The sequence below is a fragment of the Phaethon aethereus genome (genome assembly GCF_964289735.1).
Source record: "Phaethon aethereus genome assembly, chromosome: 5".
NCBI lineage: Eukaryota > Metazoa > Chordata > Aves > Phaethontiformes > Phaethontidae > Phaethon > Phaethon aethereus.
The window spans coordinates 37,369,800-37,385,291 of record NC_138579.1 but is presented as its reverse complement, the minus strand read 5'-3'; the positions used below and the strand labels follow the sequence as shown (position 1 = coordinate 37,385,291).

The following is a 15,492-nucleotide window of genomic DNA, read 5'->3' as shown; positions in this document are numbered from 1 at the left end:
TCCTGTGTAATAGAGCAGCTCATCTAGCTCTCCACAAATAAAGTAAAAGGCTGTTTTTTCATCTGAAAGTTACGACATATAAAACAATAATCATTTCTCCAAGTTAAATGGATGTAAACCAAGGTAGCACAGCCCTCATTAAAAAATTCTTCTCCCCCATAAAGAAAAAAAGACTTGGAGTTCACCCTCCCACCCAAAACCCCTTTTCCCCCCGCACAATGAAAGGTCTTTAGTTTAAGTAGTCCACAGCACATCCAAAGATGTTCTTTTTACAAAATGCTACTCCGTGGGACCTCCAGTTACAGAGGCAGTGACACTGCACTGTGATAAACAGCAAACAAATGTCTTTCCTACTGAAAGAAGTGTGCTTGTTCAGTGAAGACAATTCTTATTTGCAAGACACATTTGTTTCCTTCCACTTCAGCAGAGGTCAGATACCAAGTATGTTCTCGCTTTCATTCTCTCAAAAGCATTCTCTTGAGGCAGGTCATGTGTTTTGAGTCCACATTTATGCAGAAAGAAGAAAGGAAGGAATACTATAATGGTCCCAGGATTCGTAAGGCTAAACGTTTCAGAAGGTGCAATACCAGCATTTTTAAATAGTCTCTGGATCCAATAACCTTGTGATTATGGATCTGTGAAAAAGAAAAAACACAAAATATTTAAATATTTCTGTGTATTATGCATGATTATGTCTAAGACATTAATCCCTAGAGACATTTGTAAAGAACGTATTGGTAAAGAAAACTGGAAGTGCTTACGTACTTCCTTGAGTTAGACTTCAGAATCTAGTCTATGCAACCATTACATAATGAAGTCACAATTTAAGATGACTAGGGCACCTGGAACTAGTCTTATGCACTTAACCTCCACTGAACTGCAAGAGTGCAACATATGGACAACCTTCTACTTCGCTTGCTTTTAAGCAAATAACTTGTTTTTGGCATGTCAGCCACCACTGTCTTACTTGCTAAAGCCAACATTTTGCATTTTCACCTTGGACTGTGTGAGCTACGTTGATTAATTTTAGTCAGCATTTTAAAGGAGATGCAAGATACATTTCATATCTTGAACTTACATACATTTCTAATACTTTGAAATAACATGATAGAAATATACTTGGATTTAACACATTTAAACTTTTAACTGTGAAGAGTGTATCTGTTTCTGCCTGCAGGACTCGCTTGAGATTGAGCCATGAGAGATCATGGGTGAACTTTCCCTCTTAGCTCTTATCTCTTGATCCATTCCATTTTTCTTGAACGAATTCATTTATATAGGATCTGTTAAATTCAATGTCTTCCTTACCTCTGCATTCATATTTAAGATCTGAGAAGAACACCATTTCTTGAGAGAAGACAAATAATCCTAACCGACCACCAGCATAGGTTTTGTCATAGATTGGTCCTGAGTCTGCCATGATTTTCTTCCCTTCATACATTACAACCCTACAAAGGGACAATAGGTCAGCCATCTTTGACAAGCTTCTGTTAGGTTCATCTTTACAGACACCCACTTTCCTTGTGATAATTACTTAAAATAAAAGGATGATGCCTACCTGATGTAACCAGTCTTTGGTCTATGGCTAAGACGCCATCTGTATGCAGTGAAGTCTTTCCAGCCTATGTGACGAGGGTCATGCCACAAAGTTCTCACCTACAAAAGAGTATTTTTATTAACCAAAGGCCTGAGATAACATAGCCATTATTTTGACATGAAGGTGCCTTGACACTCATCATTATGACTAATAAAGGCTTAAAATAAGTCATTAGGCTCTGTAATGGTGTCTTTTGAAATAACTGCATTTACTTTTAAATATGTAAGTAGGAAACTACTTCACAATTCCAGAAACAATTCATTCACTGCTGTTCGAAAGCACGTCTGCAGCATGCAATCCTATTAATTTTTCTGTAATATTGTAATTATCCCAAATAATGCAAAAAGTTACTGGTCTTTGCCAAGAATACCATGCCATTCTGATGAGCATGCACAGACCCCCTATAAGTATCTAACTTGTTGGAAGAACAGCCTGCCTTACAGTGCAGAAGAGTCGGTTACCAAAGTGCCACTCTTACCTGGCCAGGAGTGTTGCCTGTGTGCCACAGAGCATTACGAAGGTGTTCTCCTGGACCAGTGGTGGAATTCACAACTTTGATGGAGAGACCTGAGTAGCCTTGAGCTTTGGTTGGTGTGGAGTCCCAGTAAGACTGGGTGATCTGTTTCCACATGACAACATAGAAACGACTGCTAGACTGGTAGCCAAATACAAAGCCAGCATAATCATCATCCCTTTCTGTATTGATGAAGAAGGTGCCACTGAAGTCCACAGCATTGAATTCATCAAAACCTATGGGGGCGTTAAAGGAGAAATTTTTAGGTGCTGCTCTCTTGCAATTCTTAAACAACTCCCTAATAGTTTCTCAGGTTCTCCTCCTCCCCTGCAGCCCCAACCAAAAACTAAACAGTGTAATGCCTGTTAGAGTTAAACTTTTCCCCTTACCGACTGCAAGGCCAGGGTCACAGTTGACTGTCTGAACCAGTTCTTTACCCTGGTGACGAACAACCCAGTTTGGATCATTTTGCGATGTTCCTTTGGGATCCAGGGGAATCATTTGAAATCTTCGGAAATCAGTCTCACTAATGTCCACATTTTCAGGGCAGATATCATCGATGTCTGGCACACTGTCTTGGTCAAAGTCATCCTTGCAAGCATCTCCACGTCCATCACCTGCAGGACACAAGTAATTTCACCATTATATCACCATTGTTGTTTGCTTCTGAGTCTTACCACTTGGAGCAGAAATCAATTGCAGATCTCTGACTGCCCAGGTGCTGCTGGCAGACACTACAGAAGCCACAGCAGCTACTGTGTAATGTCTTTTCACTCTAGCCTGATAGTGACTTAGGATTAAGTTGGATATGCAGTCATTTTTATAGTGCTCCTCAGGAGTAAGGAGCAAAGTAACAACAGTATATTATATCTTTGTTACTTGGAAGTTTTGTCCAACCCTAAGCAGTTCAAGAAAAAGAAAACATAGCATCAAACTATTGGAAGATACTCTTAAAATGTTACTGTGATACTGGCCGTCTTACCATCAGAATCAGCTTGATCTGGGTTGGCAACCAGTCTGCAGTTATCTTTGTCATCAGGGATACCATCATTGTCATCATCATGGTCACAGGCATCCCCTTTTCCATCCTTGTCATGGTCAGCTTGATTGGCATTGGGCACGTAGGGGCAGTTATCAAGATTATTTTGATGGCCATCTTCATCTATATCCTGGTTGTTGTCACATTGATCACCTATGCGGTCAGAATCAGTGTCTTCCTAAGAAAGGGAAAAAAATTAAAGAACATTTTAAAAAGCCACTTAAAAAAGGCTGAAATAGGAGTCTTAATAGCTAGAATTAATTGGGATTTCTGCTTGCTTTAGCAAGAGCCAAGATGGATATAGTGAGGTATTAGGATGAATACATGCTTACTTAAACACGCCTGCGCTAACTGCTTTTGGGCTGCTTTAGTGTTGCCCTGGTTTCAGTTTGAATGCACAGCAGCAGAAAGCAGCGTGGTCATCAGCTTCTTTTCTCCCTTCTGCCACATGACTCTTCTGTCGCTAGTCTACCATGCTGGACACAGGGTACGTCACCTCCCACCTTCTCTGGCAGCTCCCTGGTTCCAAGGGCCAGATAAGGGTACGACTACTCTGTACATAGCCAAGAAGAGTCTGTAACATTAAAATGTAGTCTACCACAGCTTCCACAACACGTCATAGTTTTCTGTGTCATAAAAGCCTATAATGCTCTCCATGCCCCCTGACTCAGTCAAGACAATTATTCCCTTAGTGGTCAAAGACTGCATGTGCTTGCTGATCACATATTTTAGCCAGTCATTTGCTTAGTCAGCTTGTGAAATAAGAAAAACAATCCAGACGTCCCTGAGGCTACCTCAAGGTTTAGTCTAGTAGTTTCGTCAACACTGGTGGATGACCCTGGCGTTGGTGTCGACAGACGGCATACCACACAGTTTGAACAGCTACCAATTCTGCCGTTTGAAAGCTAGTATCTCCACTCCTAGATCTTCATTAGTAAAGTGTTTGAAAACACGATTAGTCTTGTATTAACACTTTGAAACACTTAAGAGAAACATTGCCTGAAAGGATCTTCAGGCACTGTCAACCCTCAGGTGTGGAAGTAGTAAAGCAAGCGACAAAGACATTTTATATTATCTGTTTGAATCCTTCAAGTTACATTGCTTTTGGCCTACGTGACCATACTACACTGGATTCCACTGATTTGTAACAGCTTTTCTAACCTTTCAAACATTCCAGTTATGTCCCTGAAGCTATTAAACTTACAGTCTTGTACTTGACAGGATGGCCAAGGCTTTATCTACTTCTGCCTTCAAACATTTTTGAATCAGTAAGAGGTGTGAGACTGGATCTCCCTAGATTTTTATGAAGGGGAGTTTTAAAAAAAGTGTCAGAATATGCTTTTTCCTTAGAAAAAAAGCAACCTGTGCTGCCTTCAACTTACTGGTAGAAACATTATCTTTTGAAATGCAGCTGTTTCAAACTTAAGGACAAAGATTGAAGAGCGACTTTGCGTCTAAGTGAACACAGCACTACAGGCTATGAAGAGGGTAGTTCCTGCCTACCTAGATTTCATACAATGCTCCCAGGAATTTCATATCCTCACTGAGAATCCCTGCAACTGACAAAACAAACCTAAGGAATGTTTAGGAGACAAGTACACGCAGTAGTCTCACAAATCTTCACTAAGGTTACTTATCAGAAAATACCTAGCAGCTGTTTGAACTGTGAGGGTGTGTTATTTGATAAAGGCACCATTTAGCAAATTAGTAAGAATGGTTTGTGACAAGTCAAATTTAAGCTGTAACTTGTTGTTCAAGTATTTTCTATAATACGCAACATGCTATGTTTTTTATAATACCAGTCTTGTATTTATATAATGCAAGTCCCCTACCTGGTCAGGATTGTGTTCCAGTGGACAGTTATCACACTGATCTCCAACACCATCCAAGTCTGTATCCCTCTGGTCTACATTGTAGACATATTGGCAGTTGTCCCTTTCATTAAGGACCCCTGAAAAATTAAGGAGAGTTCATTCATGAAAGTCAGACATCTAAATACTGCAAAGGACTGTATAAAGCCACCGCATACTTCTTGGTATATTTTTGAAAGCATTTTGAGCAGCATTTGAAAGCTTTGAAACTTGACTCGTCACTAGCTCTGCCACACAATTCTGTTCCTACTGCATGTGCGAGTAGAGCTAGAATTTAACTGTGCCAAAAAGTGTATATTTCAAAGTGGATTTCCATTAGCTATAACTGTTACTTAGTAGTCTTCATGTCCTGAAATCACCAGAGGAACTTTTGTGCATTCAAGGATGAAATTCTGATAGAAAATCAGTGGTACATTGGGTACATTTGATCAGTCTGTGATTAGAAGGCCGTCTAAAGGAGTGATTAGATGTCACCTACCATCTCCATCAATATCCACCGCACAGGCATCTCCTTCCCCATTGTTGTCAGTGTCGGTTTGATCAGGGTTGTGATTGTAGGGGCAGTTATCACAGCGGTCACCAACATCATCCCTGTCGTAGTCATACTGCTGTGGGTTGTAGATGAACGGACAGTTGTCCTGCAAGAGCAAGAAAGAAGTCAAGCTTTAAAAAGTGAAATTAAAACTTTAACCAGATTCTGCTTATGCTTGTACTGCTATAGGAAAGGAGAAACGAAAGGCAGGGAAACAGTTTAAACTGGAATGCTTTTATCTCAAAACACCCCATTGCTTGCATGAGTGTAGGAATGGCTGAATAAAAATGAAGATTCACTTTCACAGCTCAACCAGCTGCAGAAAGTTTGTCTGCATAGTTATACGTATCTAAGGGTTTCTAGGATAGCTGTCAGTGCCAGCAATTTCCTATGGTCCTCTCTTAAGATTAAGGTCAGAAGCTAGACCCCAGCCTTAGGAAGGGGAATGGGAGAGCTACATTGTCAAAGGCTGTATTTTGTATTCTTACCCGGTCATCAGGAATACCATCATCATCATCATCATTGTCACAGGCATCACCAATCCCATCCTTATCATAGTCTTCCTGCCCGGAGTTGGGCAGATTCGGGCAGTTATCCTAGAAAGGAGAAAGTAGCCAGATGTGTTTAGTCCTGGCATGATTACAATGGGGATTTTAGCAGGTAAGATCTAATCATTAGGCAAAAATCATACCACCTCAATCAGGTGGGTGTTATCTTACTATAATTCTCTTAATTTTAGCTAGTCATTACTGTGAGGATAAGTCTCAGAAAGCCATAGTTCAAATAATTTTTTAAATAAAGATTTGGCTGCTTTCGAGAATCTTACCCTCTCTTTCTTCCCCTGGAGATAGCTATCTGTCAGAGCAAAGCTGGTATAGGTATAGCCTAAACTAGAGTCTTCCTAGAAGATTTATAACCAACATTTGTAATTGTCAGGCTTCATTTTTTCCCATATTGCAGGAATATCTGAAGCAACAGCAAAAGCCTTTCAGCAATACCTTGGAAGTGGTATCCCTACACAGAGGGGTATTTTACCAGTTTTATTTGCGGAGAGAGGATAGTTTAATAGCTCTAACTAGATTGAGACTTGCTTTATATCTCAAACCTAACGTATTTTGTACATTTCTCACACAGACAGGCTGTTGTAACAGTAGATGGGAAAACAGGATAAACTTACTTTTTTACAGTGGTAAGTGGCATTGGCAACACAAACAAGGTTCTCATTTGGCCATCCATCCAAGTCAGTATCTTCTCCACAGATTATGCCATTGCCAGCATAGCCTGGTTTACATTCACAGCGATACATGGGGTCACTGAAGTGGCCAAGGTAATTGCATTTGGCATTCTTGTTGCAGTCATGTGTTCCATCTGTGCATGGATTACGTGGCTTGCAGACCTAGAAGACCACACAGAAATTAAATCCATTGGAAACATCTTTTTATCCCTCATTTTTCCCCCAGAGATTCAAATAAAACATGGAGGATACATGCTTGTTTTGATCAGAGATCCTTCAATCAGAAAAAAAGCAAAGCCTCATACGTTACTTTCTTCCACTCCCCAACTCCAGCAGCAGCCTTAGAACTAATTATTAATTTTTCTTGTTCAAACCTTATTTTCAAATGGAACCAAGCATTAAAATATCTCTAAAGCACAGAGGGTTGGATCATAAGTGAATACTGATTAAATTACTCTTCTAAAATTAGGTATAACATCTGAACCCTCCATGGCTGAGGAGGACAGTGATTTTTAAAACTCATTTGAAATCGAACAGAAACTGCTTAATGCTCCTCCTGTTCTGAGGCACAGAGGATGGTGTTTTATTAAGTGTACCAAGTCCTTCTCCCCTGAAATGCATAGGTGTTTTCTGTTTAGAAACTGTGAGATTTCATAACCCAGAACAGTTCTTAACAATACCTGTTTGTTAGCCATGGCATCCTCAACACTGCGACCAAATGGCTGTGTCCCAGTGAAACGTGGTGGACAAGGCAGACAGTTGTACCCAGGTTCAGTATTCTCACACCTGTGTACTCCGTTGAAGACAAAGCAGGCATCAGGGACCTCTTTGCACTGAAATACAAGTTTGAGGTAGAGGAGAAAAACAGTTAGCATTGTAAAACTCAGGATTTCATTCCCCCTTCCCATTATCTTTCACTTCCTTTCAAGGAGCAAACTCTAGTCTTCTTACCTCATCAATATCTTGGCAGTGGACACCATCACCATGGTAGCCAGCAGGACAGGCACCACACTTCCAGGAGCCATCAGGGGAGCTCGTACATGTAGTCCCCGCAAAGCAGGGATTAGACAGACACCCATCTGAGAAACAAATGAGAAAGTGTTAAGATGAGGGACGCATACCATGCTGCTAACAGAACTGTATTTGACCAATATCCTGGTTTAAAATTCTAGCACTTGTGTTTTACAGACATATGTAATGTTTTTTGATCAGTATTTTGAAGATTGTCCACAACTTTCAGATGTTTATAGGAAAATGGATACTCACCAATTGGACAGTCCTGTTTGTTGCAGACCTGGGTCCCTCTAGCTTCACCTACGCAAGTCTTCCCACCGTACTGAGGCTCAGGATTATTGCAGAGACGGCTACGTTTCTGAAGTCCTCCTCCACATGTCACTGTGCAAGCATCCCATGGAGACCACGGTCCCCAGTTGCCATTAACTAAACGGAGAGATAGAAGTTAGAAGACACGTGTAGCTTTAAATTCAGTGATACAACTACTTTCTACCTGACTAAGGACTATTACTTTTGTAGTGAGAGTACTTCAGACATTGTTCAGACATAAGTGACAGAATTAATGGACTCCATGGAAGAACCATAGAAAACAGTTTTGTTTCATCTAAACAGCTTAGTTTAATCCAAAACTAGCCTGTAAGGTTTTACCTAGCCCACCTCTAAATTTAGAGAGAGAAGGCTACTAGAACTAGATTATATAGCAACTACTCAGAAAGTTCACTGTTTAAGCTACCAAGTAGTAGTTACCACCTCGACAGACTTACTTGGGCAAGGATCTTTCTGGCAGGATTTGTTTTCTCTTGCCTCTCCCTCACAAGGTTTGCCATTCAGCTGTGGTACTGGAGAGTTGCAGAGACGAATTCTAGTGATGATGCCCGTGCCACAAGTGACAGAACATGATGACCATGGTGACCAGTGACTCCAGCCACCATCCTGTTTAACTACAAGGGAGAGATGTGTGTTATTAATAGAGTTGCTGAGGAACAGGCTTCAGCTGCACAGCACCTAGGACATAGCCAGTACCAGAACTGTACCAAAGACTATATATACATTGGATAGCCTCAGCAGTGTTACAGATTAAGTTGTTTTGTCACTAGAGAAATTGCATACCTAAACTGGCCTCAAATTTTGTGCTGGGAGCAGTGCCCAAACATGCCTCTCTACTGCACTAAATATCTGCTCCCCTTTACCAGATTAATATAAGTCTTTAAAACTAGAAGCCAATGCTCCACCCCAGTGACAGAGCTATGTGGTACTCTCTGCTGTTATCATTAAGCCAATAAAAGCAGCCTATGTTTTATTACCAGTGTGATTAGATTAAGTACTTACATCTCTTATCGCACTCCTGAAGGTGGCAAGTCCGCGTCTGTACAGAAGACCCTTCACAGCGGTTATTGAGACTGTCACAGGATCGCCCTCTCTGCTGAATCCCATTCCCACAGGTCACAGAACATGAAGTCCATTCAGACCAAGGAGACCATCCATCATCTGCGTAGTCGCTAGCTGCAGAGGGGTACAGCTCTGTTACAGCTCTGAATAAGACTCCAGGGATGTGTCCACAGTCTTTTCTCCCAAAAGAGAAAAGGACTCTCTCCACAAAAAGGACAAAACTGTCCTAAAAAGCCACATGCATCTTCCTTTCTTGTGCAAGATAAAGGCCATGAACTCCAATGTTTCAGTGCTCAGATGCATCATTTAAGTGATTAACCTCAAAGAGGCATCAGGCTAACCTTACTGCAGTGGTGCAAGGTTATATCCAGTTGTGGTGTACTTGAGCAGCATGTGTCTAGCTAGATGAAGCCAACTGCTATAGAAGTGAGAAGGTATTAAGTACTTACGCCAGCATCGGGGGCAGCACTCCCCATCAGGCACAGTGGCATTGGAACAAGGCATGAGAGGACAGGACACTTTCCGGCATATAGTGGCAGAGTTCTATAAATAATTGTGAGAGTTGCAATAAGCAAGTGGAATATAAACCATGTCTGGAGTCTGGTTAAATGTTAGAGAACTTTTCTGCAGCACTTAAAGACTCAATAGCACATCTAAAGCAGAGACCCTTGTAGTTAGAGCTAATACAATCCAAGGGTAGTCCCAGGTGTGTTAGTCAAGCTTCATCTCATTCCCATTCTCAAGCATTTTTCAGTCAAGAGCAGAAGTATTTTGGTTTTGCAGAAGTTGATCAACATCAACCAGATGCTGGCTAGAGTAAAAGACTATCACGTGATACCCAAAGTATAAGGTCAGACTTCAAGGAAATAGAATAAGAAGCCAGCTTTCTTTTTAGTTAATATGGATTTAAGCTGATTATATGGTAAAGATAAAATGAGTTTAGTGGACTCTGCTCAAGAGCCATAAAATCTATAACTTATACTTAGAGGCCTTTGATCTTTAAGCCAAGCAGGCAGGGTAAGAACATCCACCTCCAATCTCAATGAGAGCTAAAGGGCAGCCTGTAGTTTTGCTTCCTGAAGGTAGCAGCTTGGTCAGAAGAATGCCCTCATGATTACTATTTTAATCTCCAAGCAAATGACTACATTAAGGCAATTACAGCTAACATTGAGTAAGAGGGTTGGTAGGAGAGAGGCAAATGCAGAAGTCACAGTATCATTTGCTGACTACAAGACAAAAAGATGTAGAGACCTATAGAAGCAGATGCAGAACTTGGTGAGATGCCTTGGATTGCACATGTACAAATACTCAGCCATTAGTTTCTAAACAGTGGCAGGCTAGTTACCCACTGTTTGGGGGTAGACTGGTACTCCAAGATGCTTTTGCCAAAGTATACTTACAGTTAAAGGGAGCAAGCAAAGAGTTTAAAGAAACTCTGAAACTGTATGTTTTGGTGTACTTTTACAACATTCCACAAAAGCAGAAAGCAAAGCATAAATATCTCGCCAGGAGATCCTGGGATTTAAACGGTTCAGCTGAAATCTGGAAGGGATTGCTGTCCCATAGTAGCTGTAACAGCTAATAGGACACACCTAGAAGCATTTGTTAGATAAGGGAAAAACCCGTAAGTTTTTAAGTATTCCAGAGAGCAAAGCTGATAATACCATGAGTTTGTTCGGTTGATGTTGACTTTTAGTTTACTCATGGACTTACATAAAGAATATAGGCATTCCCCAAATTAAGGCCCTAAAAGTGTGTTAACATCTGTATCAGAGTAATGTTTTGTAGAATTTTCTAAAATACTGTTGTTGTAACACTGCATAAAAGCTGCCTTTATACCAGGGATCTGGTAGGATGAAAAAGCCTGAACAATCCTCTGGCTACTGTAGTATGCCCAGTTCTGTGTAGGATTCACTCTAACAAAGAATGTCTTTTAGAAGTATCTGTTCATTTCAACTCATGAATTTATATACAGAGGATTTATGAATGTGAGGAATCTTACCTGGCAGGTACATTCAGTGCAGCTGTCAATAGTCCACTCTTCTTTATTTTTATGCAAGATTCCATTATGAATGCATACTCCAGGAGTGATCTGGACCACTTTGGCAATGAGTTCATTTTCTTCAGTCTTGGGGGAAGGGGGACAGGGAGAGAAGGTGTTTAGAAGTTAATACAGAAAACACCCTTTTCCACAAAAGTCATAGCATAAAGTTATTACTGTTCATCCAGGCTCTCAAAGGGCAGGCTATAATTCATTCACAAAGTGCCAGTTAATGCAAGGTACCATAAATTTGACGAACACTCACCACTTTGCGAACTCTGTCTTGAAGTGTTGTCACCATGGACCGGAGCCCTTGCAGTTCCACAAACATATTTGTTAGTTCATCACAGGAAAAACCACAGACTGCTTGGATGTCCTTTGTTTTATGGCCAATGTAATTGGTACGGATAGCTGGGCTGGAGCCATTGATGGGGTTGTCCAAAGTAATGATTGCACTAGTGGCTAACAGACAAAAACACACATAAAGTAAATGCGTTTTTTACCATGTGCATTTATCATTCCAGAGTAACACCTGCTAAACAGCTGCACCAGATTCATTAGGGTGCCTGCAGAAATATAATCTTATTTCTTATGCAACATGGGTTTGCATGTCAGCATACTTCTGAGTTCTGTTTCAACTTGTCTTTCTAATGTAATGAGGAATCTTATTTTTAATAGGCCACTGGATTCGGAAGATTGCAAACTTACAGCTGGAGCAGCCTTTGTTCCTCAGGATAGTTTCCAGAGTCGTTCCAAACACAAACCGCACATTCTGCAGCAGTCCCTGTGGACAAGAGGAAGAATTACAGCTACTTGCAGCGACTGCAAGGGGAAGAAGTACAACTTGCACAGAGAGCTTGTAGGCACTTAAGGTCACATAAGATCATTAAGAGTAGTTTCATGACAGACAGATGGCAGAGTGAAACACATTGCTTTATTCTCCTTAATGATAAGAAGCCCTGCTTCCTAACATCCTCATTCTTGGCCACAAGGACCTGGCAATTCTCCAGGCAGGAAGGAAAAAAAATAATGAATTTCTCAGTCTCCTGTAAGAAGCTGAGCAATGAGGCCAAAACTACCTGTTTGGAAGCTTATTTCTACAGAAAGTTCTATCCCTGCAAATCTAATGCTTCACCCTTCAAACTCCAGTATTAAAACTTAGTGGATTTAGAGGTGGTCCGTATCAGATGCGTAACAAATTTAGTCAGTGGTGGAACCCTTTCTCCCTATTACCCATATCTTTGTAGCTATTTAGGCTGGTTGAGTAGCTAATGCACCTTCAAGGCAGATGACTGAAAATACTAAGCAAAAACATAACTGAAAGTCTTACCTGGAAGTTGTCATTGACTCCCCCTTTGGCAATATGGAGCCTGGCACTGCTGGCCAGGTCCCTAGTGAAGATGTTCTGGATGGGGATGTCCAGTTCAGCATTCTCCATTTTCTCACACCCCACGTAGAGCTGAGCCCGGTCCTCCTGCACAAACAGGGTGATATTCTTCCAATGTCCTGTAGCTAGCAAGGCATCCTCTACTGACACTAACTGCTGCTTGCCGTCACCAGAAAGGCTCAGGTCCAGGGTGCCTGCCTTGCCATTTGATACTAGACTGAAGACGTGACCAGAGCCATCTTTCTGTTCCACAGACAGCAGTGTGCCTCTACTCTTCTTGGCTTGCCGGAGAGTGGCCAGGAGGATGAAGCCCTTCTCAGCATGGATGGCATCTAGTAAGTCTTGGAACTTGGAGTCAGGGACAGCAGGGATGCGACTGGCATCTTCAATGCGGTAAGCAGGGCTGGAGGATTCTGGTCCCTTTACCAGGTACACCCCGGGTGCCCGGCGCCCAGCTCCCTTCCGAATGAAGCCGATGAGTTCAAAGAGATCAAAGACGCTGTTATCATCACTCCTGGACTCTGCAGAGAGATCAGAACAAGCCTCATGAGCAGGGCACAAGAAAAGGCCGAGTAGGTGCGTATCTCCCAGGATGGCTTAACATATTGGCCCGTGGTGCCTATCGTGGAAGGTGCAGCGCCTCACGTTAGGGCACAGACAGCAGCTCCAATGGATGGCAGTCCCACCAGGAGCTGCTGTGCAGCAGTACATGTGCATTCTTGTCCAGCGGCCAGTGGGCACAGGAGTGCCAGGGACCTGCTGACTGACAGACAAAGGTAGCAGCTCTTCTGGCACCTCGTTAGACTCCAGCAGAGGAGGAATAGACAGCAGAAGCCCAAACTGCGATATTCCTATGCTGGGGTACAGCACAGCGAGCTTGCTTAGTCCAGCTGGGCGACAGCAAGCACAGTAGCAGCTTCTCTATAGCACCATGACAGCAGCCCACTGCCCCATTCCTTCGTGTTCCCCCTTTCCTTTGCCCGGCAGAGGTGGACGAGCTACGCACTCAAGTCCTGGAGACTCTGCGTTTCTATTTCTGAAGGTTACACAAATTCCGTGCCAGAGAAAGTTTCCTGTTCCCAGCTAGCTGATGCTCATCGAAAGCTTTGGAGTTCTTCACCACCGAGCACAATTTCAGCTGCCTACACAGACACCAAGAAGTGTTTTCTTTTTTTCCTCCCCTTCCCCGACGGCTCCGAGTACCAGCACAGAGCTGGTCTTACCTGCAGTGCGCTTGGCCTCCGAGGCGCCCAGCATGAGGAGGAGGAGGAGGAAGACGACAGTCGTTGTCCCCATGGCAAAGGTCTGTCTCTGAACCAGCCTGGGGACAGGCACAAGGAAGAAGGTCACCGCGCTGCCGTCGCACCCAGGACCTACAGCCCAGCGGCTCCCGAGGCTTCCCGGAGGCAGGAAGGCTGCGGAGCGGGAGGCAGCGGGGACAGGGCAGGTGCCCCCCGGCCGCCGCCGCCCTCAGAGGGGACAGCGAGCGCGGCGGGAGCCGCTTCAGCACTTACCTCGGGGGAGAGCGATCCCGGCGGGCAGCGCCGGACTCCTGCACCTCCGGGTACCGGCGGCTAATATCCTCGGGCAGCCCTCTGACCGTCCTCGGCGAGGGAGGGCGAACAGCGGCGCCTCGTCGGGGCGGGCGGAGCGGCGGGTCCCGGGCGCGGTGGCAGTGGCAGGAGCGGCGCTGCCGGGACACTGCGGGCGCCGGGCGCCGCGCGCGCCTTTAAAGGGTGGCTGGCATTCCTCGCGGCGCGGCGGGCCAATCAGCGGCGGCGGGGCAGGAAGCGGGAGGCGGGTGCCGGGCGGCTCCGCGGCCAGGGACAACTTTCCACGGGAGGCGGGCCCGCCGCCGCCGCCGGGCCCCGCCGGCCGGGGGAGCGGGCGGCCGCCGCGCCGCTACTGACGGGCAGCGCCGCGCCCGGCCGCTCCACTTGGGGGCGCCCCGCGAGCTCGTACGGCATTTGCGCTTCAGGGCCCGTTCGCCGCCGGGAGCCTCGTCCCCCGAAGCCCGCCGTGAACCGCGCCTGGCACCCGTTCCCCGGCGCTCCGCGCCGGTCCCGCTGCCCGCCCGGCGTCCCAAGGCCCTGCCCTCCGTCCCCTTGGCTCCCGGCCGCTCGCAGTGGCCTTAGCCCCGCGCTGAGGGGCAAGGTGCCCCGGCCTTGCTGCGGCCGGCAGCCCGGAGGAGCGCCTGAGGCGGCGCGCCCCGCCGCAGGTGCCGCCGGCGGCCCGGCCGGGACGCAGAGGAGCGGCGTGCCTGGAGGTCGCTACCTCCGGCTGTCTTGAGTCACTTAATGAAAGCAATCTTCACTTAATGAACTTAATTCACTTCGTGAAAAGCTTCTGCCCGCTGGTCGCGATACACGGGGCATTGGGTCCACAAAAGGGGAGATAACGTGAACTCTCCTTGGCTCTTTCTGTCCGCCCTTGGAAAGGAGACGGGCCGGGCCCTGTGGGCCAGAGAGGGGGACGGTGGCGGGGGAGGAAGGCAGGCCGGAGGAACGGGGCAGCCTGGCACCTTCTCCTTCCCGCTCTACTTCTCCGTGTCGTTGGAGAAGGGTGCATTGGGATGCCCCTCGGTTAACGACTTTGCTTACGGGATGAAATTGCTAACGCTGAGAGTCTCCCATAGCAGGTTTTCTTAATGAACAAAGTGACTAACCTACTTCAGCCAAGAATTTCCCACTTAATCCGGATTTCAGGTAAGAGGAAAGCTTTTGAAGGTTAAAAAGGCACGTTTGCTACCTCATGTCATACTCTGTATGACCAAAAGTGACTTGAGTGTGTGAAATGTCCTTGAAGTAATTGAATTCCAAAAATAGTTAATTCTTCTGCATTCCCCGGCTTTTGTATGCTTGGCATGTGCTCCTG

The 15,492-nt window shown here is 44.7% G+C and overlaps 1 protein-coding gene across 1 annotated transcript; it reads right to left on the bottom strand.

The window, feature by feature from the left end:
• Positions 1-1,225: 1,225 nt before the first annotated feature.
• THBS1 (thrombospondin 1) lies at positions 1,226-13,914 on the bottom strand (the record flags this gene model as incomplete). The annotated part of the gene is made up of 20 exons (XM_082000149.1): positions 1,226-1,448; positions 1,559-1,656; positions 2,076-2,347; positions 2,501-2,728; positions 3,094-3,328; positions 4,983-5,101; positions 5,500-5,659; positions 6,042-6,149; positions 6,731-6,949; positions 7,468-7,620; positions 7,739-7,866; positions 8,054-8,227; positions 8,566-8,742; positions 9,131-9,304; positions 9,640-9,733; positions 11,193-11,318; positions 11,497-11,693; positions 11,940-12,015; positions 12,562-13,139; positions 13,842-13,914. 20 exons carry the CDS (start codon positions 13,912-13,914, stop codon positions 1,226-1,228), a joined length of 3,612 nt encoding a protein of 1,203 aa, XP_081856275.1.
• Between the last annotated feature and the right edge of the window lie 1,578 nt (positions 13,915-15,492).